At 48.3% G+C, this 24,630-nt stretch overlaps 1 protein-coding gene across 3 annotated transcripts in view; it reads right to left on the bottom strand.

Annotated features, from left to right (window-relative positions):
- Positions 1-23: 23 nt before the first annotated feature.
- Positions 24-24,630, bottom strand: part of VASH2 (vasohibin 2) — a 38,410-nt gene continuing 13,803 nt past the window's right edge. For 2 of the 3 annotated variants that reach the window (XM_036343033.1, XM_036343034.1), the window contains 4 exons: positions 24,300-24,374; positions 17,008-17,389; positions 15,530-15,645; positions 24-3,024 (listed from right to left, as the gene is read on the bottom strand). In XM_036343033.1, the coding sequence (XP_036198926.1) occupies positions 2,952-3,024; positions 15,530-15,645; positions 17,008-17,389; positions 24,300-24,374 (646 nt within the window). In that variant the 3' untranslated portion in view covers positions 24-2,951. The remainder of the gene's footprint in view (positions 3,025-15,529; positions 15,646-17,007; positions 17,390-24,299; positions 24,375-24,630) is intronic. The other variant, XM_036343035.1, reaches the window with a different exon arrangement.

The following is a 24,630-nucleotide window of genomic DNA, read 5'->3' as shown; positions in this document are numbered from 1 at the left end:
GAAACAAATTACATCATGTCACATTTTTAGAAGAAAAACAATCCTTAAGTTTCCAGGATGGTTTTATTAAAGTCTCATGCTGTATAAACATATAAGTGATGAGAAAAACATGAACTTGAAACATGCACTATCTGGCATTCTCTAAAATACATTGTACAAGTTGTCATTTACTTAGAAAAATACCCACTAAAACAATCACAGTTTTCCTTAAAGATTTAAAAAAAATGTATTGGCCAGAACAAAGTCCAAGAGAATAAACAAGATTCTGAATTGTATGTCAAAAAAACTGTACAAGGTTGTACATAAAACTAGGTTACAAAAGCCTTGGGTATAGTAAGAATACCGAATTAAGATTTCCAAAGTTCTATTTACCAATATCTATTAATAAAATCCTTATGAAATAATTGACTTAGAAAAAGTGAAATGTTCATGATTTCAGAGTGTATAGAAAATACTAAATATCACTTTTTGAAATAAAGTGTACTCAAAACAGCACAACATGTAGTCTAAAATCAAGATTCCTGTCATTCATTTAAACTTTGCATTTATTGCCACAGTGGCTTAAGCATAAAAATTCTCTTACATAAATAACTTTTTCAAAACTAGATTTCAAATCATCTCCGTTTCATTTTTTATCTTTTTTAATTGTAGCCGGTTTCAAAATCAATTTTGGGGAGGTAAGTTATATCATGATTTTTTCGATTTTTTTGTTCGTTTTGACTTTAAATTACAGCACTAGACTTTACAAGTTTGGTTTCTTTCTCACATCTTTTAGAAATTAACATTCCATAGTCATTAAAAATAGAGTGACAACTAAAACATCTTCCATGAATTTTCATGTTTCTGTGACTATTGCTTTGGGGAAATGATTAAAATCAGGAAGTTAGTATGGAAGAAATTGAGTCATCAAGTCAATTGGCAGTTTTAAGGTTCATCCATCAGCATATTAGAAACAGTTTATATCCCTACTTTCCTCTCTCTTGTAGGAAACAAGAGGCTGTGTAGCTATGAACTTTTTGTATTTTAGTTGGGACAGTACTTAGGTAATGCTTAGAAAATCCTATTCCAAGCTCTTAGAACGATTGCAATGTTATAAGTAGTCTTCTTATATATAATAAAATTTCAGATTGATAGTATCATTTTCGGCATGAGAATGAAATGATTTACTGAGTACTCTAAATGCACGTGGCCATGGGCTGCAAATGGATTTGCCTTGGGAAGATATACAAAGATAACTCATTTTAAATTCTGCTGACTGATAATATATTGAAGCAATTAAGTTCAGAATTGTTAACTTAATGCTATATTTTAATTGAGATGTATACCTACCTGCTCCTGTTTATGTAAAGACATTAGACTTCCTTCTTTTCCTAGAAAACAATACTTTCCAGTCATAACATTGACTTTAAGGGTAACAAGTTCATGTGCAGATGGCTAGAGAATGAAGTCCTTTTGCTCTCCATGTCACCCTCAGAGGTAAAGAATCTGAATGAGCAGATTCTCATCTTTTTTTAACCTTTCCTAAAACCACCTCGTCAAAGCCAGAGGGAAGCCCTGAGACTGAACTAACACTTTTGCTGACTAGCGGACTTCACTTAACTCTGCCTTTCGGTCTCATGAGTTGGCGTGGTTACTAAGATAAAACAAATGAAATAGAAGCTGCACCCCTGATATTGATAACATACAGACTTGGGATGCTGTTGGAGTTATGCTGTATGATCTGCAGCTGGAAGTCACTGTAACTACCACGTGCAGGCCAGATAGTCATACTGTGCTTCACATGGACCAAGTCACGCTTTCAGGTGTAACATGGGACCTGAAGACTTTTCCATTTACAAAAAGGTCCCATGCTTCTCTAATTCATTGGATTTTTCCAGTACCAGTTCCTAAATGTCATGAGGTCATACTGAAAAGCGAGGTACTGGAAAATAATCCCTTTGCACCCCATTTGGTCTTAATATAAGACATCAGAACACGTCTCTCACAACAGTGAGTCCTTCAGAATCAAGGCCCAGCTCAGAATTTAAGGACCAGATGAAATGTGAGCAGAAAGATGATCTGTTTCTGAAGACCTGCTGTTTTCCCTTTCTGAGTTTTGTTATTAGAGGTAATTGCCATACTGCTAAATTTTCCCACTACTGCGTGATCCCTTCTACTTTTGTAGAGGCTGCAAAGTTTAAATGTTAGTGACAGAATATAGACTAGCTCTCACTGTGCTGTTTTTGTTTTGTTTTGAAAGAACAAAAGCTGCTGTCAGTGAATGCTTTAAGAAAGAAGTGACTCCAAGATCCTAAAAATGGTTTCCCGTATTGCCAGAAGAATTTCAGTGCTTTTTAGCAAAACACCTGCATATAATACCTTAAATCTCATCACATGTATGCACCAGGAAAGAATTCCAAACTTTGTGGCGGTCCCCATGGGAAATATTGGGGAACCCATACAAATAGAATATAAAACACAAAACACCATTAAGCTTGCATATCTGATGTCAAAATGCTGAGGTAATATTGACGGCTTAAAAAAACACCCACCAATCTTTGCCTCTGTTATTGCTGCAAAAAACATTAATACTGATCGAGTTACCTTACTATATATCAAAAGTGGGAGGCAGGGTTTCAGAAACATTTACTTGGTGAGGGATAATGGTGAAAGCAAGTAAAAGAATGCGGGTAAATGGAAAAATAGAGAACTACAGTGGCAGTATTATCCTTTCCATCAGGAGTGAGGGAGACAGTCCAACCCCAGTGGGGTTTATGACTAGCCTTTTCATGGTTGCCCCTTTGTGAATTTTTTTTACGTTGTTACCACCCACTCAGATTCTATTTCCAAGTGAATCCTTAAAAATAAAATCCACAGGTTCTTCATAAATAGTTGCAGTTCCTCCTGAAGATGCTGGGTAAAGTGCAGAGAGAAGCACCACAGAAGCCCTCTGACCGGCTGGTATGGCTTGCCTAAATCCGAATCTGATAGCCCACTTCGTTCAGAGTGCTGAGGTCAGCCACCTTCTTCTCAGGCAGAGCAGGCCTAGGGGTAAAAGACGGGGTGGGGCAAAGGGATGGGATGGAGAAAGATCATTCTTAGTATTTTCAGGGGCTGCCTCTACTCCGTTTTCCTAACCCTGAGATATTTGCCCCGCCCCACCCCACCAGCCTCAGCTCCCAACTCTACCTCTTGTTCTTGTCTACCTTTTATAGGTTTTAAAGAACATTTTAAAAAATATATTCCTATTGATTTCAGAGAGGAAAAGGGAGAGGGAGAGAAAGATAGAAACATCAATGAAGAGAATCATTGATTGGCTGCCTCCTGCATGCCCCCAACTGGGGATCGAGCCCGCAACCAGGGCATGTGCCCTTGACTGGAATCAAACCTGAGACCCTTCAGTCCACAGGCCAATGCTCTATCCACTGAGCCAAACCAGCCAGGGCAAGTCTTAAGGAACATTTTAACAGGCTTTCAATCTAGAGTTCAAAAAGATGTACGGGCTGCTGAATGAGTTTGTTCAACTTTAAGCCTGAAAATTCAGTCACATTCTAACTTGTGGACCTCACAAGGGTCTAAAGAATTGCATTTATTTCAGTAGGACTAAAAATTGGAGCCAGAGTCTCCTCGGAACCTTGGCTTCCTGGTGTCCGTGCCCTGGGGGAAGCCAGCAGCTGCAAGAGGTCTCAGGTGACTTGGTCTCAAGGAGAGATGCTGTTATCTTTGAGAGAGGGTTACTCCAGACTTGAATGTATATATATAACCAAGTGAACCTTTGAGAATACATCTGAAAAAGCATGGCACACTGCGAAATCATTCAGTGGCAAAACATCTTTCTTCCCTAAACACATTCTCTACGGTACTTTCCAACAGACAGCTACGCCGAAGCATTTATGTGTCTTCCCCGCCTCGGTGTGCCCCACTTTTAGAAAATTCAGTCATCAAAAATTCAGTTTCGCCGAGACCGGTTTGGCTCAGTGGATAGAGCGTCGGCCTGCGGACTGGGAGGTCCCGGGTTCGATTCCGGTCAAGGGCGTGTGCCTGGGTTGCGGGCATATCCCCAGTGGGAGATGTGCAGGAGGCGGCTGGTCGATGGTTCTCTCTCATCGATGTTTCTGACTCTCTGTCTCTCTCCCTTCCTCTCTGTAAAGAATCAATGAAATATATTTAAAAAAAAAAAAATTCAGTTTCTCAAAGATTACGTTTTAAGTACTCGTAGCTAATCTTTACTTTCTTAGAGCAATTAAAATATGATTTCCACACTACCTCTCCCAGTACTTTGACTATGTAAGTATAGATTTCTTACCTGGATATAAATGACACTTGTTTTTAGCAGATGGTTTTAATGCGCTGTATGGCAGAGCCTGTCAGTTGCCCCTCAACATCCACTCTTCTCCTTCTTCCTCAATAAAGACACCCCTGATTTCTAGCTGGGCACAGAGCTGCCCAGAATACAAACCATGTTTCCTAGCCTCCCTGACGCTGGGCGCTAGTAGCCTTGGACTAAGGAGACATGTGGAGTGGCCGTCAGTTACCAGGACACCTGTTCAAAGACACCTGGCATGTGCCCTTCACCTTCTTTCCCTTTCCTGTCTTTCTTGGGGAAGTGACAGTTGGGGCTGGGCCCTTCAAGTGGCTCTCTGAAGAGGCAGAGAGTAGTAAGAGGCCCCCCCAACCACCACCCAGTTGAGCTTCTTTCACATACGGTGAATCATGGCTAAGCCACAGCTTCAAGCTGGGGTTTGCCGACCACGGTTCTAACAGGCCATCTCTTCCCTGGAACCCTATGTAGGACCTAAGCCCTGGTGGCTCATCAGCTCTCCGGTTGTCTCTGAAAATGAAGCAATTCCTTGTGTTTAACAAGACAACCCCTGTCCCATGGCCCTTGCAGCATCCACCAATGAGCTAACCCAGGTTCTAAACCCTTCTTCCTGGCCTGGGACCCTTCTCCACACCAAGTCACACCTCTTTTGAAACTCTCAATGTGCTGCCCTTCCTATATAACAAAACTGCTGGTAAGACACCGGCTTACTATTGTTTTTCAGGGGTAAAAAGAAATCTGCACTCACCACCTATATTTTCTCTCCCTCAGTCCTGTCACCAGCAGTGCCTGCTGGAAAGTCGGTGGCAGGGTCGGCTACAGGGTAGGTCAAGGAGAGAACAAAGCCGAAACCGGTTTGGCTCAGTGGATAGAGCGTCGGCCTGCGGACTGAAAGGTCCCAGGTTCGATTCCGGTCAAGGGCATGTACCTGGGTTGCGGGCACATCCCCAGTAGGAGATGTGCAAGAGGCAGCTGATCGATGTTTCTCTCTCATCGATGTTTCTAACTCTCTATCTCTCTCCCTTCCTCTCTGTAAAAAATCAATAAAATATATTTTAAAAAAAAAAAAAAAGGAGAGAACAAAGCCTCCCCACTCAGCCCTGTAGTGTGGGTGTCCCCAGGGTCCCCGCAGCAACCAATCACAGGCACGCCACCTCCTCAGGGGCTCACTTTGGAGCCCCTCAGCCTCGTGGAACAGAATTTTCACCACATTTCTCATAGGTTGTGTGTTCCTAACACCCCACCATTTACCTTTACTCATGTTCTTCTATTGGCACCCTTGAAAATAAATGCACTTTAATTTGGGGTCTTTGGCCTCCGTTTTCTAACCCTTCCCTGAGCACTTCCACCAGCTCCCCCCATGCCTTCCAGGTGCAGAGACATGCCCATTATAAACAGCTTTTGTTTATTAGGCCTTACTATGTGCCAGGCATTGTTGTAGGAGGGTTATATGGATTCATTCTCACCATAACCTTATGGGGTTGATACAGTTACTAACTATGTCATAGAGGAGAAAACAGAGGCACTGAAAGTTAGGGAACTTGCTCAAAGCAAAGTCACATGGCTAGCAAGTGGTAGAGCCAGAGTCTGCCCCCAGAATCTAGAGCCCATGTCCTTAACCAGATGCCAATCGCCCTGTCCTCCGCGCCCCACGCAAAGCATCCTCCCGCGCACTGGAGAACGGCGCCCCGCCACTCACGCCCCCTCACCGTGGCTCCGGAACGCCCTCCCGCATGTCTTCCTTTCTGTCATTCCTTCAAGGCCCAGCCTTAACGCCCCTTCTCCCGTGAAGAATTTCCTGACTTCCTAGGGCATTTCCTTTTGTTCATCGGTTCCAGCATCCTGCGGCTTCCTAACCTTGTGCCTGCCCTGGAGACTGTGATCAGCTTGAGAGCAGGACTGAGTAAATTCATCTGTGAATCCCCACGGTTGAATATCCCAAATCTCTCAATAAACTGGTCCAGTTCTCACTAACATGCAAATGGGGGACAGGACTTCATTCTGTTACCTTTACCGGGGGCTATTTTCATTTTAACAGAGACAAGGCCCTGAGCCAGAAATTCAAGTCACCATGACAACATGATAAGAATCAATAAGTAGGAAGAACATGTTTTTTTTTTCGTATAGGAGAGGCTTTACCTCACCTTGGAAGCCACTTGGGGAACCTGCCTTCTTGGAAAGCTCAGTGTGGTTCTGCAGTGACAGGTGGAGTGAGGGCTTCCGAAGGAAGGGGACTAGGCTGTACCCCTGCCCCTCCTATGTCCCCATAGGTACCCAGAAACTAGGGGAGGAAAAAAGACTAATATTGGCAGGAAATGAGAATCCCGGTGAACTGCCTGGAAGAGGAAACCCTTGTCTTTCACAGCCACACTGGCCACCATTTCCTGGCCTGGCGAAGGGGGGAAGTGGGTTATCGCAGTGCCACCTGCCTGCAGGCTCAGCCAGAAACGCCGCTCCGTCCCTGCCAGCTCCGCTCAGGGCCAGAGCTGGCACGACTGTGTGGGCAGAGGCTCTTCCAAGGGCTCCCCCGGCTATAATTAGAACATTGCAGGGGATTTATTTTTAAGAAACACAAGCACCAGGATGATGACTCAGCCGCGTCTGCACTTGCCCAGAACCTCTCATCACAGCCAGAGTTATTCTTTTAGACGGAGTAATATATTTCTCCAAACCCCTCCCCAGCCCCAACAAGGAAAAGAAATCAAAAGATTTTCCTCTGAAAGGCTCTCAGGCCACCTTCTGTTTTATGGGAAGAGAGGGTGGGGTCTTTGTTTTCTATGCGCACTCTGTGGAAGGAAATCAGGGGCACACCAATTGGGGGTAACCCCAGCTGCGTCTGTTCTCACGTCAATGTATCCAGGGAGAACTAGGGTGATGCTCAATGGCCTGGTCCCACATCTACGCTGAACCCCAACCTCAGGCCTGCAGTCCAGGGTCAGCTGAGACGGGCTACTCAGGAGGCAGGTTGGGGAGGAGAGGCAGTTGCCCCAGGGAAGGTATTCTGTGGGAAATTCTTCCAGCGTTCGCCACTGCTGCCTACGCCTCGACATTGCAGGGAGGGTGGACCATCTCTGTGCCTCAGTGCGGGGAAGAGCTTTGGCCGGGATGTTGATGCCAGGGAAGCCTCAGAACCAGAAAGTGGGCAGCACGTTGGGGACCCAGCTGGGGATGACATCGCATCCTGGGGCTGAATGTAGGAGTTGGTGCGTGTCTCTGAGACTTAAGGTTTAAGAAAAGCAGCAGTGCCCAGCCGGCATGGCTCAGTGGTTGAGCATCGACCTATAAACCAAAAGGTTGAGGTTCGAGTCCCAGTTGGGGGCACAAACCTGTACGGCACGCTACATCCCCAGGGTGGGGCGTGCAGGAGCCAGCCCATCAATGATTCGCTCTCATCATTGATGTTTCTCTCCCTCCCTCTCCTTCTCTCTATGAAATCAATAAAAATATTTTTTAATAAATACATGAAAGCAGCAGTAAGTGGAAGGCAAGTCTCCAGGGTTCCCCCTAAACCATGCAGTCCCTTCCCGGCCCCTCTGCCTTCACTCTGCTTGGCTGCTGTCAGGACACGTCAGAGGACCCAAGTGGCAGCTGGAAAGCAGGGCTCCTGAGACCCACTCGCCACTTACTCATTCACAAGAATTGATTTAGCAACATTTTGTGCCAAGAACTTTCTAGGTCTTGGGTGCTCTCAGTGGAGCCAAATCCATTCCCTTTCTTCCCATGCAACTTTACCTCTTGCTTCTCCCCCTTCAAGTGTGAGACACTTCAGGGACATGGGACCTCTGGGTCCACTCAGGGCTGCCTGCTGGGGACCCACCAGCCACCAGTCAGTCCATCTATGCTTCTCGCTCCAGTCTCCCGAGGTCACAGCCCCTTAGGGTGGGGTGCATGCGCCCTCACAACCAGACACTTGATTCTTTGTGGACTCAGGATTCTAGGAAGGCCTGCACGGAAAAGGTGCAGCTGTAACATCAGCCTCTTAGTCTGTTAAGGACGTGGAACAGATGAGGTCAGGGTGGTATTGGCCCAGCATTCACAAGCTCAGCGGGAGACCCCAGGCCCTCCTGTCTTGTAGAGTCTGGAAGGAATCAGCTCAGACCAGGCCCCGATTTAGGACTGTGGCCTATTTGGGCAGGCCTCCTCCTCTGCAGGAACCCTGGGATGGGGACTGGTTCCTTCACACCTGTCACCCTTGTTCAAGGCCAGTCCTGCTCCTCGCTCACATTCCTTACTTCCCAGGACTGCAGACACCGCTGCTGGCAGCTGACAGGGCAGACAGCTGAGGCTGTGATGTAAATAGGACTCGGCCAAGACAGGGTTGGCTCTGAAGAGCCTCTCCAGCCCTTTGCCCTTTCCTCCAAGCCCTCCCCAGGCAGGAGGCTCTGGCCAGAGACCAAGAGCCATCAGCTCTTGAGATTCCAGGGCACAGCTTCGGGGCTCTGATCTCACGTCTCCTTTCTGTGGTGGAGAACCCTCTAGGACCCAACCCTGTCTGACTGTCTGCAGTGGTCAGCTCTGGAGACCTGGCTCTCTGCCTAAGGCAGTCTCCCCTGATGAGGCCCATCATTCCATCTTGGTTTCTCCAAGCATCCCCAGGGACCCTGGGCCATGTGAAATCCCATGGCGAGCTGAGCTGGGCAATCCTCTGAGCTGGAAACTACCTTCTCTGGGAGTCTGGAAAGAAACTCCACACCATCTTGGAGGTTTTACTTTTCCCTCCATAGCTTTTCTTCTCGCTCTCACTTTCTCTCCTCCTCTCTCTCACTTTCTCTCTCTCTCTCTACACACACACACTTCTCCCCCCTCTCTCTTCCCCTCTGCCTTCCATGCTAAAGAAATTTTCTCCTTCCCATTCTTGGGGATCTTTTCTCATTTGGGATCTAAACAGAATGACTTCTTGGGTCCCATTCAACACACTGTCAATGTGATTAGACCATGGAACCAAATGGATTATCTGTGACTTCATTAAACAGCACCAGACTTGGCCCTCACTCAACCAGATGTCTGGAGACATTTTCCTGATCCTTCGCCACAGGGTGCAGTAGGAGTTCCATTGTCCAGCTTGTGGCCCAGCAGTGAAAGGCGACCTTGTATTAAGGTGGGGCTGACTGACCTCTGCAACCCTGAGGGTGAGCAAAGCCCACTAAAGAGATTGGGATATTGTGATTTATAAGAAGAAATATTCAATTTGGGCTTCAACCCCATTTTCAACACAGAGCTCCTAAAACCACTGGAATTTCCCAAGTGACTAGAGCACTAGGCACATCTTTTGTAGTAAAGAGGTGACTGTGGATGGGCTCCTGGCTGGGGGGCGGGGGTGGTGGGGGGGTGGTCATCAGAAAGGCCAAGCCATGATTAGAAGCTTGGAATTTTTACTCCCCATTCTCTTGAGAAGAGATAAGGGCTGAAAATGGAGCTCATGATCAATCATGCCTCCAAAAATTTCCCAAAAGTATGGGGTTCGGAGAGCTTCCAGGCTAGCGAACAACATCCACACCGAAGGGTGACATGCCCAACTCCACGGGGACCTCTCACCCTATGCAACTCTTCATCTTGCTGATCATCTGTGTTCTTAATCAACTGGTAAACATAGGTAAGAGTTTCCCTGAGTTCAGTGAGCCGCTCTGGCAAATTAACTGAACCTGAGGAGGAGGTACTTGGAACCTCTGATCTAGAGCTTGTTGGTCAGAAGCATCAGTGGTAACCTGGGATTTCGACTGGCATCTGAAGTGCATGTGTTGGGGGTAGTCTTGTGAGGCTGGGCCCTTAATCTGTGAGGTCTGACGCTACCTCCTGGTAGTTAGTGTCAGAACTGAGTTACACCCAGCTGGTAGGTAGTGTCAGAATTGAGTAGGACACCCAGCTGGCGTCACCGAGAATTGCTTGGTGTGGGGAAAACCACACATCTGGTAACCAGCAGAGATGACGTGTCTGTGTGAGAAGTGAAGGAGGCACACAGGAAAGAAACAGCAGGAAAGAACCATGGGGTTGGCCCCTTCACAGAAGGATAAAGACGGGGATTGTTCCATATAGAGTGAATGGCGAAGAAGGCGAATCAAAGAGGAAGAAAAAAGAGAGGAAAAGAATCATGAACAGCAACGAAGAGTGAAAGAGGGACAGAGGGAGAGAAGACAGAGGTTCTGGTGTGTCCTCAGTGACTCTTGCTCCAATTTGGAAGAACGTTCCATGTGTCACTCCAATGGGTATGAGTTGCTTCCATGCTAACATAGACAGTCCAGCCAGAACACCACTGTCCCCTCACCTCTATCCTCCCAGGTCCAGGGCACAGGCAGCAAGCATGGAGGGAGGACTGTCAGACTGGAAAGGACCCCCAAGTGATATTCGGGGTTCTCAGTGGGGCCGCTGCTGCATTTTAGGTGGACTGGCTCTTTACTGGGGAGGATGGTCCTGAGTTCCCTAGGACATTTACGGTCCCTGGCACCCCGGGACCCTAGAGGGGAGCACCTTCTCACTTCCCCTCCCACCGCATTTCTAACCCTTCTCCAGGGGGCGTCCTGGCCCCTGTTGAGAACCACTATGGACGCCCCTCCGTGAAGAAGAGCTAGCAGGGAACTGACTGTGAAGACAGAGGTTTAACTGAGTTCACAGGAGACCTTTTAAACAGGGATCTCAACCTCCATTTCCCTGTCTCTAAAAAACACAGGAACCACTTGACTGTTCGGCGTGGACAGTGCTTTCAGCTCTCCTCGGGGAGAGAGTATGAGAAAGGACTGGTGGGTGGAGAGTGGGAGAGTCGTTTCCCCCTGAGACTGTCTCAGCTGGCACTAGTGCACCCTTCGTGACGTGCCACTCAGCTGACTGTCAACCCAGTGACACGGATCCTCCTTGCCGGGATTATTCCGACAAGTGCAAAAATAGAGAGGCATGCAGGGCTGGCAGTGGCACCAGCTGCGGGGAGGAGGGGAGATGTACAGCCACTAAAATTACCCACACACAGATGGCCTGGGGCCCCACAGCTGATGGGCCTGTTGCCTGTTATGGCATTTTCCACTCTCTGGGCCACTCCAAAGCCGCATCACGGCACCCAGCACATTTAGAAATGACTCGATGGCCTTATGTCATTGCTGAAATAATAACTCTGTGACAGAGTCCCCAACCCTACTGCGCCCTGACCAGACTATAGTAGGGTCCCCAGCGTTGGCGGAATTAGTGAGTCATAACAAAATTCGTCACTTTTTCCTCACCCACAGCAAGGTTACCTGCAGAAAGGCCTACGTGATGAAGGCCTTGGGCGAGTGAAACGCTCCTTTTCTCTGGACACACCTCTGGGAACCAGGGTGTTGGGGTGCTAGTGTGACCCCTGGCAGAAGCAGGGATTTAGAGAGGGAGGGAGGGGCTTGAGGCTTGCGCTCTTCCGGTGATCCTCACCTCTCGCAGCCCTTCGTTCTACTCTCATTTCCTCATCTCACTTCCCTCTCTTCCTACATGGCAGCCCTGGGAACCCTTACCCAGCCCTGCAGTTCAGACTTTAGGTGTAGGAGGAACTGGGGAGAGAATCTTCTCTCCTGTATCACATCAATCCATTTTGAAACTTCAGTCAAGATATTTGTCCGCTAGGGCAAAGAGAAAAGAAATGGCAGGGGCTTCCAACTCCAAGGATAACCGTGGTCTCACTGGATTTGCTCATATAAAATTGTCCACAGGAACCTACAAGCCACCTAGGCTCCCTTCATGATAAAACTCTTCCAATGCCAACTGAGAAAGTCCCCAAATTCTGACCCATTGGGAGGAATCTATGAAGAGAGACTCCAGGGAATGAGGGCTCTGCCCAGGAGAAAGGGCTGTGGGGTAGGGGCATGGGTGTGGGGGATTCAGGGGCTGGAGGCAGCCACTCTTCACCATTTTGCAAAAGTTTATTTTCACTGAACCATGAACCATCATCACCTCTGTGCTCCAGGGGCCTCCCCACTGGGCATGGAGGGTGACGGAAGTGAACCCCCATCTTCCTGCAGGTCTTCCTTCCCAACGCCTCCAGTGACTACTGTCCTCTCCCCGATCTTTCTCCCCATGCCCAGGCCCACTCCCAGGCTTCAGGTGGGCAGGAGGGGAGAGGGCGAGTGGGCCCGACACTGGCAGGTGGCTTTGCACTTACAGCTTCGGTAGTCTAACATCTGTCCTCTGAGGCACAGGCCTGGTCGCTTGCCTTGATTGCATAACAAAGTAGCCAGAGATTAGAGTATGGGCTTGGCCTGGGGAGGACTGAGAACTGGGTTTCTCTATCTGGCCCTCAGGACAAGAGCCATTGGACTGCTTCCAGAGAGACTTCAGTGGGGCCCAACCATTGGGTCCAGGCCAGGGTCACACCCTTTAACTTTATCTAAGCAACCTCACTATCTAGAAGCCTAGGCAGGACTGGGCAGGGCTCAGCCCCTGAACCACACTCGATGGCCTCATCTGCTCCTTCATCTTGACATCCTGTTATTTTTTTAAAATTTATTTTTATTGATTTCAGCGAGGAAGGAAGAGGGAGGGAGAGACAGAAACATCAATGATGAGAGAGAATCGTTGACTGGCTGCCTTCTGCACGCCCCCACCTAGGGATCGAGCCCGCAACCTGGGCATGTGCCCTGACCGGGTATGGAACCAAGACCACCTAGTTCATAGGTCGATGCTCAACTACTGAGCCACGCCAGCCGGGCTGATATCCTGTTATTTTTTAAGGCCAACCCCACAGTCAGTTCTCCCGTTCTGACTGATAAAATAGTGGATTTCCACGTGTGGTCCCTGGACCTGACCCATCAGCATCGCCTGGGAACTCGTTAGGACACCACCATGTTCTCAGGCCCCACCCGGATCTGCTGCGTCAGGAATGCTGGGGGAGGCGCCCAGCAATCTGTTTTAACAAGCCTTGTGGGTGATTCTCCGCTTGCTCAAGTTGAAGGACAGGGTTCTAGGACCCTTCTCTCTCTCCTCCACTGGGCCCTCGTGCTGTGTGCAGTCCTTTCTTCATCTGGTACTGACACTCCCACCAGATGACTCGGCCTCTTTCACAGGCAGGATAATAGCATTTAATATATAGTACATCCACCTCCATCTCCTCATCTACCGTTTTCAAACCCTCCTTCATTTCCCCGATTCCTATGCAGCTACCCTCTTAACAGCTGTCCTCTGTGGCACACACATGCCCTTCACACTCCTGCTCCAACCTCACTCTCTGACTGACTCTTTGCAATCTTCTGTTCAGATTCTTCTTCCTCTGGCCTACGCAGGGCCTTGACATCCCTTCTTTCTCTCCTTGCAAACTCATCCAGCTATCATTTCAATGGTCTCTTCTAAGTAGATGGTTCTCATATCATTATCTTTATACCCCAACTTCCTCAAATTCCAGATCTGCATTTTCAGCAGCTTCTAGGACACTGCCCCTGGTTGCCTAAGAAGCACCTCAATTTGCACAGTCCAAACTCAAAGACACCTTCTCCCTCCACTTTTCTTTAACCACCACCATCACCACCACCACCTATTATCATTCTGACTTTTGTCTGCACAACCAACTTCTGCGACCTTATTGGTTTTACCATTCCTGGTCAACCACGGTAACTTTTCTGATTAAAAACTTAGCATGCCATGGACTCCAAAGTTCTTGTGGGTCCAAGTAAAATGGATCCAACGGGAATTATCTTTTTTTTGTTTTTTTTAAAATATATTTTATTGATTTTTTACAGAGAGGAAGGGAGAGGGATAGAGAGTTAGAAACATCGATCAGCTGCCTCCTGCACATCCCCCACTGGGGGATGTGCCCACAACCCAGGTACATGCCCTTGACCGGAATCAAACCCGGGACCCTTCAGTCCGCAGGCCGACGCTCTATCCACTGAGCCAAACCGGTTTCAGCAACGGGAATTATCTTAAAAGCCAACAGCTGCCATCCATTCTGTGCCTAAATTCATCGGCTAGAATGCTTAGGGTTTCTCATGCTTTGGACCTGAGTCTAGAACAGTGGTTCTCAACCTTGGCTGCACATTAGAATCACCTGGGAATCTTTTTAAAATCCTGATTTCTGGGCCTCATCCTCTAGAAATTCTGCTTCTTTGTTACTAATGTTGTGGCCCCACCCCATAATGAAGAAACAGAATTTCTGGAGGATGAGGCCCAGAAATCAGGATTTTAAAAAGATTCCCAGGTGATTCTAATGTGCAACCAAGGTTGAGAACCACTGGTCTAGAGGGAAGAGCAGGCTTTGTGGACTGCTCATCATTGGCTGAAGATTAGGAGCTCCTAAGGGAAGGACTCAGCCCCCTTTGAGCAGAAAGGATAATAAATTAGATGAGAAGGCTTCCTCCCCTGCTTCAGGAGCAATCAGATTCCTATTTCTGGGTCACTCGCTCTAAGCTAAATGACCCTCTGGGGAGGGTTTACACATTCATAGTCCTCTGAGACAACTACTACTTTGTTAGTGAAAGCAATGAATGGATGTTTGGATCAGAAAGGGGAAATAGAGTTAGGGTCAGGGTCAAGGGTCAAGGGTGGTGGTCAGCATCAGGGGCAGGATTAGGGTCAGAACCTCATGTGACACAGCATGCCACTGTTGTTAATGAAAGCATTATTCCCCCCCACCCCCCCGCCAGTGTAATCATGGCCCAAATATCTGCCAGTAGATTAATCACTGGTTACTTTGAGCATCCTCAGCATCTCCAATCTGTCATTTCCTAAGTGGGTCGTTTTGACCTAGGAAGTAGGTGTGGAGTCACTAGCCTCAGGACTAAAACAGGGGGAGTAGAGGCAGCTAAGGAAGAGGATGAGCCTGTGGGTATTTCTGATGCCACCACCCACAGAGGGTGATCACAGTTTCTGCTGGGTACGGAGGGCTACAGGGTTTTAAGGAAGTTCATCAGTTCCAACAATCCCATTGTGGGAGGCGAGAAAACTTAAGTCCAGAAAGGTTTCAGTCACGGAGCTCCCCGTAGCTGAGATGGGTCCAGACCCAGGATCCTAATTCTAAGTCCAGTGTTCCTTCCATGCTGCCAGGATTTGGGGCTACTCTTCATCTCACACAGTCATAGGCTTACCCCTCCACCTGTGTCTACAGCTGACTGTCATGGAGTACGGGTAATAGGGGTGATGTGCATGGTGGGTCCTTTTCCATGAGATGTCTCCCGAATGAGGGGTAGTCCTCTTGGATAGCATTGCTTGGTTCAAGTGTCAAACCCAGGACACAGCTTTGTCCCCAGGGCCAGGACAAACCCACAAAGGTGAGGAAATACTACTCACGATTTGTCTCGCCTGCCGAGCCGTCTCGGGGGGCTTGCCTGTCTCCTTCGGGGGGACAAGGATTTTCCCCGGCTTCTCACTTGGGTTGGAGAGTGGGCACTTGCAGGTTTCAGGATCTGAGGGAGATATGAGGAGTTGGCACACTGGTTTCTAACGGCCCCCGTTCTTGAGTCTTCCCACAGCACAGCCTCCAACCCCCAGCCCCCTCATGATCACATGGTTTAGAAGGCCCTGAGCTGGGAGACTTCCAGGAGGAAGTCTGAGACACCGAGTTCCTCTCTCATCCTGCACAAGCGAGAAGCAAAGGTACCACTTCCCCAGGGGATCTGATGCCCCCTTTACCGAGGCAGAGAGAGAGAGAGGAGCAGAGCCCAGTGCCTCCGCCTCCTGGGCTGTGTTTAGTTGCTCAGCAAGTTCCTGTCTCGTGCAGGCAAAGTCCCATCTTCATTCCCCCAGAAATCACTTGTTCCTTTCGCTCTCCACACACCCACATGCACAGAGTGGTTTCAATTTGCCAAGAATCTCCATTCCAGGTCCCGCAAGTGAAGATGACAAGTCCCCACGTGCTAAACATAACCAAGTCTGAATGTGGTAACCCCTTCCCCCTGTGGTCCTCAGTGCCTGCACAGGCTTCTCTCAGTGACTCCACAGGCCCTGGAGGGACAAGGACAAGCAGGCATCATGTCACATTGAAAGTGACAAGGTGGAAGGAAGAAGGACTTATGAGTAGAGTTTATATAAAGCCAGCAGAGCACGTGCTCCTTTGTTTGCCACTGTGACACCAGGTCAGAATTTTTTGCCAAAGGGCTTTGCTGTTTATTAAGCAAAGCAGAGATATAATGTGACTCTTCTAAAGCTGGGGACCCACTCACTCATCCTGGTTTAAAATTTTTTTTTAAATTGAGAAAGAGAGAGAGAGAGAGAGAGAGAGAGAGAGAGAACGAGAACTTGTTGTTCCACTTATTTATGCATTCATTGGTGCCCTGACTGAGGATTGAACCCATAACCTTGGTGTTTACGGACGACACTCCGGACAAGTGGCTACCCTGCCAGGGCAGGACTTTCCTGGTTTTAAGTACTGAAAATCTCATATCCTGGGAAAATCTTCAGTTTCAGGGAAACTGGGATGATCAGCCACTCTATTACACAGGCAAAACAGAACAAAACTAAAGCCTTAGTATAAAATGACTAACATTTTAGATTGATTTCATAGAAAGAACTGCAGACCAACACATTGCTTTAACTGTGACATCTAAGTTGACTTTAGCTCTCATTTTTGAGGTAGTATATGCAATGAGATACTTTAATTGTCCATGTAAAACAGCAAATGGCTTATCTCCTCTTTTTAAAAATAGGGTGGCTACCAAGCAAGATAACCCCAAGAAAGTTTTCATCTCAGAAATGTGGGGATGAGGCAAGAGTTATTGGGGAGACAGGACAGAGACAAAAAGGGAGAGAGAGATCTTACCAGCACTTACCTTCATTCTCATGTCCCTGGCATATTTCTCCAGCTCCTTCCTTATGTCAGCCCTCAACATCTTTGAGACATTGAGGACCAGCTGCTTCCACTCAATGGGCTGGAAGCTATGAGGCTCATGGGGGACGTACAGCCCAATCTTGACCTTCTTGACTGTGTGCAGGTATTTCTTGTAGGAGTCTTCAAAGTCAAAGATAAGGTCACTCAGAGTCCGAAAGGTCAGCGGCTTGTCCATCAGCTCAGCCCTCCGGCTCATGCCCAGTGAGCCATAGTGGCCATTGCAATAAATCCCCAGCACGACATGATGAAAGTAGTTTCCTGAGAAGTAGGTTTTAAAGCTGATGGGGAATCGCTCAATGGAAGGCTGTCCATTGGTTAAATATCTTAGATAATTCTGAATCAAGGAAGATAAAGGGGGCCTTGAAAATTCACAGCGCTGGGATTCCCAGCAAGGGAAAGGGGCCATGGGTCAGTCCATCCCTCTGCCTCTGAGCCGGCCAACACCCAACCTTTCCAGACTAATCCTCTTTGAAAGGGTTCACAGTTATCTTCGAGTACCTACTATTTGGTACACCAGAACCAAATTAATGTGGGACAAAGAGGGAAAATGGCCATCTTCTTTAGTAATTAAATAAATGCAAAACAATAACAAGTACTTTCTCCTCTCTCGAATGACAAGCTTTTAAAGGGTTTTATATGCACTGGGAATGACATTCCTAGATGTTAATTCTGGCTGGAGTATGTGGGACATTCCAAGAATCGAAGGCCTCTGAAATGTTCAGGGGAGAAATGACAACCAGAAGCAAGGCAAGGCCGTGGACGTGTAAAAGGGACAGACTGGCTGATTAACTAGATGGTAGGGACAGAAGGTGTCAGAATGGTCATATGTGCAGTCCGCCTCTCCTCCCGATGGCCGTCACAGAAGTGACACAGGCTTGGGGACCACACAGAAAGCCGCCTGCAACCCCTGAACCTCAGGGCTCCCTCAGTCCCCAACCCACCTGGCACCGCAGCTCAGCTCTCTCCACACATGGGCTCATTTGGATGGAGTAGCCCAGCCTCTTACTGTTATTACCTCAGTTTGGGCTCAGGAACCGTGTAAGGTGCAGCTCCAAGTAACTGCCCCACCGGCTCCACGTTGGGGAACGATGGACAAGAGGCACCGCATCCTCAAGTCCATCTCGAAGTCTGTTGGACAGCCCAGGCCAGGCCATGGCCACCCAAAGACCCAGCCTTTATGGAGAGGGTTACTGGAATCTCATAAAGTCACTCCTCGGCTGAACATCTTTGGTGACTCCGGACTGTTCCTCAGGTAAATAACAATCCAGGTGCTTAATGTGGCGGCCTGTGCACGGTAAGGGCTCAGGAGGTGGGGACAGTCCTCCACCCTCTAGGACTTGTCTTCACCATTTCTGGCCCCCACTCCAATTTGCTTTCCACACAGCGGCCAGAAGGATGTTTAAGCCAGAATTTGGAACATGTCACTCTCCTGCTTATGTTTTTAGTGTCTGCCATCCTCTCAGCGCTTCGCAAAGTCCTGCCACAATTTGGTCCCTGCTCGTCATTCCTTCGTGTAGTCTTATTTTTCCATCAACCTGGACTAGCACCCTGACCTACAGCAGACCCATGACATTTTTGAAGGCTGCACCAAGACCATAATGAATGCCCAGATCTGTGCCCGCTGCCCTCAGCACATATATCCTGCACCCCATCCCCTCCTCCCCAGAATGCAAAGTCAAATATAACTAAAAAATGTAAAGCCTTTTAAGTGACTTTTACATTACCAAGCTATAAGGCCAAAGTGATCTATGAAACTTTCTGAAACATGCCACTAAACACGCTCTACGTCATGTCCCTGTTGTGGTCTAACTTGTTTTATGCCTCCACTCACACATCGGCCTTCCAGCATGAGGGATTCAAACCTGGTAGAGAGCTTTGGGGTCTCCTAAGAATCGTGATGACAAGGATGCTGTGGGCTCACACAGCCTGCACCCTTGGAACAGCCTCACTACTACTAGTATCCCCTCCCCATTCCCAGTATGATAGCCTCCCTGACCTTCCTCAGCCCGGGTAAGTATTCCCCCACCCACCCCCAGGAACTCCCAGAGCACTTGTTGTTTACTCATACAGCATCCTGATTATTAGCTGTTTGTATATTGTGAGGGCAGGAGTTGTGTTGGGCATCCTGCTACCTCTCCCTGGCATAGCGCTCCAGGCACACAGAATGCTTGCACACAGAGTGCTTGCACACAGAGTGCTTGCTGAAAGTACTTGAGCCTGAGATTAAGAGGATATGTTCCCTTATACTTAAAAGGACTGCATTCAGTGTGTGTGTGGCGGGGGGGGGCCTAATCCAGACACCCCTAGAACTCAGCCCACAGCCCCGAGGTTAGCCTTGACCTCAATGTGATCACGGAGGGCTATTCTCTCCAAAATGACTTCTCCTGCTTTCTCGCCACTTCGTCATGTGAGATGAACTGGCAGTCAGGGAGTGAGATCACATCCTTCTGAGGCCTCTTACATAAATTCTTTCTTGCTTTCTGGGGCGAGTTCTCTGGGGCTGGCTTAAGGGCATTCCTCAGTTATTTAAGTCAGTGTAACAAACACTGAGTGAGCGCCTCCTGGACCAACAGCCTGCTGGGCAGGGGTGTGGGGCCAACGGTGAAGAATGCAGCCCTTCTCTGCAAGTCTGATGGAGAGAGAGACTCAAAAGGGACACAATATGGTCAGAATGGCGATTCCTTGAAAAAAACTAGACGTAGACTTACCCCCATGATCCAGCAATTCCACCTCTGGGTCTAGATCCAAAAGAATTAAAAGCAGGACCTAGGACAGATATTTGCACAACCCTGTTCACAGCAGCATTACTCACAATTGTCAAAAGGTGGAAACAACCCAAGTGTCCATGGACAGATGAACTGATAAACAAGTGGGGTATATACCAGTACATACAATGGAGTATCATTCAGCCTTGAAAAAGAAGATAATTCTGACGGGGCTGGGTGTAGGTGGGTGAGGGGAGGGGGAAATGGGGAACGTCTGTAATAGTGTCAACGATAAATTTTTAAGAAGAAGATAATTCTGACACATGCTAGGACATAGATGAATCTTAAGGACATTATGCTAAGTGAAATGAGCCAGTCACAAAAGGATAGATACTGTATAAATCCATTTTATGAGGCATCTGCAGTAGTCAAATTCAGAGAGACAAAAAGTAGAGTGATGGTTGCCTGGGGCTGGGGAGGAGGGCATGGGAAGTCGTGTTTAATGGGTGTGCCATTTCAGTTGAGGAGAGGAAGTTCTGGAGATGGACGGTGGTGATGGCTACACCAAAATGTGAATGTTCGCAATGCCCCTGAACTGCACACTTAAAAGTAAGGTGGTAGCCCTGGCCGGGTGACTCAGATGGTTGGAGCATCATCCCACACACCAAAAGGTTGAGGGTTCGACTCCCAGACAGGGCACATAACCTGGGTTGCAGGTTGGATCCCCAGTTGGAGCACGTACTGGAGGCAACGAATTGATGTTTTGCACATCAATGTTTCTTTCACTCCCTCTCTCCATTCCTCTCTTTCTAATATCAATAAATATATCTTCGAGTAAGGATTAAAAAAAATTTTTTAAATGAAGTGGTAAGTTTATATCATGAATATTTTACCACAAATTTTAAAACCCCACAGTCACAATAGATGTAAATCATTATGCTGTACATAGTACTATATGTTGATTACATATCAATAAAACTAAAAAAAACAAACAAACTCACAATATGAAGTGTGCTGTAAGAGGCAAGCCTGGGGACCTAAGAGAAGAGGCCCCAACATGACTCTCCTAGGACAAATAGAGTCAGCCATGGGGAGAGTGGGCGTGGGGAGGGGATGGGAGAGACCACCAGAAGGTGCATCTGTCACAAGTCACTATCTCTAGGACATGTTCCATCATTACAGTCATCAGTAAGGCCATGGGTTCTGGAGCAGTGGGGAACCAAAGCAGGGGGGAGGGGGGGGGGAACAAGGAGGTGTGGTGAGGGCAGGGAAATAGCCTGAGGTTTGCTGGGGAAGAGGGACCAGCAGGGCCCCACCAGCCAGCCTGCTGGGGATGTGCCTAACGTGCCTCTGCTAATGAACCACATAAATAAACCATAGTACAGTGTGGCCTTGACTTTACAAGTGTCCCGACTAACGAGTTTTTTGAGATACCAGCTGTCTCTCTGCCGATTTTTTGCGTTGACAGAGTAATTTGAGTTAACGAGCTCGGTCTCAGAACGAATTAAACTCATAAGTCAAGGCCCCACTGTACTTTACTACCACAATTAAGCCCCGCCAGGGTCAGCTAGGGCCCCCAAAGCGCTGCCGTTATTCAAAAAGCCATTTGGAACCAAAGGTCTATCACTCCAGCACGCACGAGAAAGTGCGCCCACGTGCTCGAGCGAGACGGAAACCGTGGCTCTCTGTGAATGAATCCCGAATTCCGGGCTAACGAGACGAGAGAACACAGGAAGGACACAGGCTTCAAAGAAGAGCCAAGGTTGCCAAGGCACCAGTTGTTTCCCAGGATCTGTGGCGGGGGCGGGGGGGGGGGGGGGGTGAAGGCCCAGACAGATGACCCAAGTCCTGTCCTTCACTGTGCCCGTGAGCAAAGCAGGCCACAGGGATGCTGACACAGAGCAAAGAGCAAAGACAAAGACGCTGTAGCTTTTAGAATTCAGGGCTGTGTTTCTTGTCTGTGTCCAAGGGTCAAATTTCCCTGAGTTCGGCAGTGAGAGCCGAATTACTCCACCCTCCCCACAGTTTTCTTAAATGTGACACCAGTAAGAACAGAGGAAAAGCAAGAGCATATCCTTGGATTTGGACAGGCCCAGAGGCTCATCATAGATCTAGCCCCACAATTCTAAGTTGTTGTTGTTTAATATATATATTGTTATTGGTTTCAGAGAGGAAGAGAGAGGGAGAGAGAGATAGGAACATCAATGATGAGAGAGAATCATTGATCAGCTGCCTCCTGCACGCCCCACACTGGGGATCGAGCCTGCAACCTGGGCATGTGCCATGACTGGGAATCGAATCGTGACCTCCTGGTTCATAGGTCGATGCTCAACCACTGAGCCACCCTGGCCAGGCCTAAAAGTTTTTAGGTAATTCCTGTAACTTCAAGTAAGGCTTGAATTTATAAATTTGCACAGGGTCAAGTCTACTGTGTGCATGATTGTTGTAAAGCAAGATGGCCCAGGTGCACTCGGACATCCATCAGCGGGCGGTCTGAAGGGAACTGTCCACCCAGCGAAGGGTCTGTGTTTGTGATCTCCTTCTCTGATCTCCCCCAGCAAATCCCCAACAACTGTTCACCCCCATTAAACTTGTAGGAGGCTCTGCCCAACAGCTGTGCTGCCTCTTGCGACGGGGGGGGACGGGGGGGACGGGGAAGTGGGGCCCTGAACCATCTGCTGCCCCCACCCACCCTGATCCTGCAGTCCTGCTGGACTCCCCAGACACCCCTTTCATCTCTGTGAGAAGCAGGGAGGAGGTCTGACAGGGGGTTGGGGAGGGGCTTCTGTAAGGCTCAAGTTTCCACTCTTGAAATGTCAGCCCGGGCACCTGTGGACACTCTTGTTCAGACCAGGCCTGCCAGTGCTCTGCAGACTGCAGAAGGGCGGAAAGTACCCTTTCCATAAAAATGTCCCACTGTCCCGTCTGATTCTCAGCCACCCATCCTTCCGCTCATTTCTGTATCTCCTTGCCGGATTACCTTCTACCTTTGGAGTTGTCCTTGTCAGTGTCGTTTATGGGCTTTGTGTCAACTAGACCAAAAAATAATGAGATTTCATCCTTGAGCTTTTTCTCTTCTCCATGAACAGCCCCTTAAACACACGGCTCCCAAAGTGGCATTTTGGGCGCTGAGCCCCTCCTGAGCTCCACACTCCCGATACCCCACCCGGCACCCCACAGGCACCTCAAATCCAACACAGCCAAATCTGAACTCATCTCCCCATAAACCTAATCCTCCTTTTTAAGTCCTTCCCTTGGACTGTTGAAGGATCATCCCATCCCCCGGTTTTCCAAGCCAGAAATGTGAAGTCACCGCCTCTTTCTCCTCTAACTCCTCCCATCTGATCGGTCCACAAGTTGATGACACCCCCAACGCCTTCCTCACTTTCATTGCTGCTGTCTTCGTTCACATCTGTGCTGACGTATCTCACCTGTCTGTCATTCTCACCCCTTCAGCCCCTCCTGCACAGGCTGTCACTTAATCCAGAAACCTGTATTTGCTGATCCCTTCCTCATCAGCTTCTACACCTAGCTGGCCTCCAAGGCCTGCAAATTCTATCTCCTTCATATCTCTTGAAACTGTCTCTTCAATCCATTCCCGCTGCCAGGACCATGGTCCAAGCACCACCATTTCCCTCATGTAACAGCTCCTACCTGGCTCTGCAGATCCAGCCCCAGCCTTCCCGTCCGCTCTTCAACCTGCCCTAAGGATTACCTCCTCTGAAGCGCACACCTGATGATGTCACTGCCCTGCTCCAGATCTTTCACCTGGGCTGACCTTTTTGCAAAAGGTCACACTTCTCGGCACAGCACCCAAGGACCTAACTGGTCTGACTTGGGACCACCTCTCAAGCCCGGGTCTTGCCATGTTCTCTTGGTCACAGGCCCTTCTAGCCATCACCCCAAAGGACTGGGAGTTTCTTTGCTCTTCTATCAGATCATGTTCTACTGCCTTCACCCCTAGTATGTCAGTGCCATCACAGTTTTCTGGGCCATATTCAGCTGAGGAGCCAGGAGTCTGGTGGAAAATGGAACAGAGGGTGTGAGAGAGACCAGACCTTGGTTTCAGCTCTATGCTCTGCAGTCAGGACACTACACCCCTACACGGTCTCTTCCACAATCCACTCTTAGAAATTTCCCTGGAGATGGGTTTGGAGGACCCCATTTCCCCTTGAGTGCCTTTCCTGTTGCGATGCCAGATGAATGCAAAAAACGATGATGCACTCTCTCTCTCTCTAGTTTCTCCAAGTTAAAATTCTCCTTGCGACTAGTGAGGCTGGCCTAAGAGCTGGCCCTGATACAGGCTTTAGCTAACAGGTTACAGTGATGATGGTCCAAGGAGCCAAGCTCTGATTTGATTCAACTCCAGATGGTGGACATTAAAGAGACACAACAGGGGAGCTTAGTCCTCCAAAGAGACAATGGTCATCACCTCTGTGGACCTAGGACATTGAAGGCACACCAGCCCCACAATGAGGCCACCGTCCATCTGTGGATTAAACTTAAGCAAACATAACTTAAAGGATACATGCCCAGGATGACAGCTTCAAGGCATTTAATAGGCAAGGACTCTCGAGTCATTTCTTTCGCTGTTTCCATTAACCTGTAGGATAGAGCACAGCAAAGGGTCTTAGGACTTACTTAATGCAACTGGTCTGTCTTGTCAATCTGTCAGCATGCCTGTCCTCACACTAGGCACCGTGTAGGAATACAGAGGGAAAAGGGAGGACCCACTTTGCAGGAGGACACCAAAGCACATACACACCTGGCAGAAATAAAATCCTAAATTCTCCACTCCTCTCTCCAAGAACTAGTTCCTGGATGTTAGTGACCATATTCCATAGTGTCCTCCCACTGCC

The sequence above is a fragment of the Myotis myotis genome, unplaced genomic scaffold, assembly GCF_014108235.1.
Source record: "Myotis myotis isolate mMyoMyo1 unplaced genomic scaffold, mMyoMyo1.p scaffold_m19_p_18, whole genome shotgun sequence".
Lineage (NCBI taxonomy): Eukaryota > Metazoa > Chordata > Mammalia > Chiroptera > Vespertilionidae > Myotis > Myotis myotis.
Note: the sequence above shows the minus strand (reverse complement) of the source record. Positions and strands in the feature narration are given on the sequence as shown.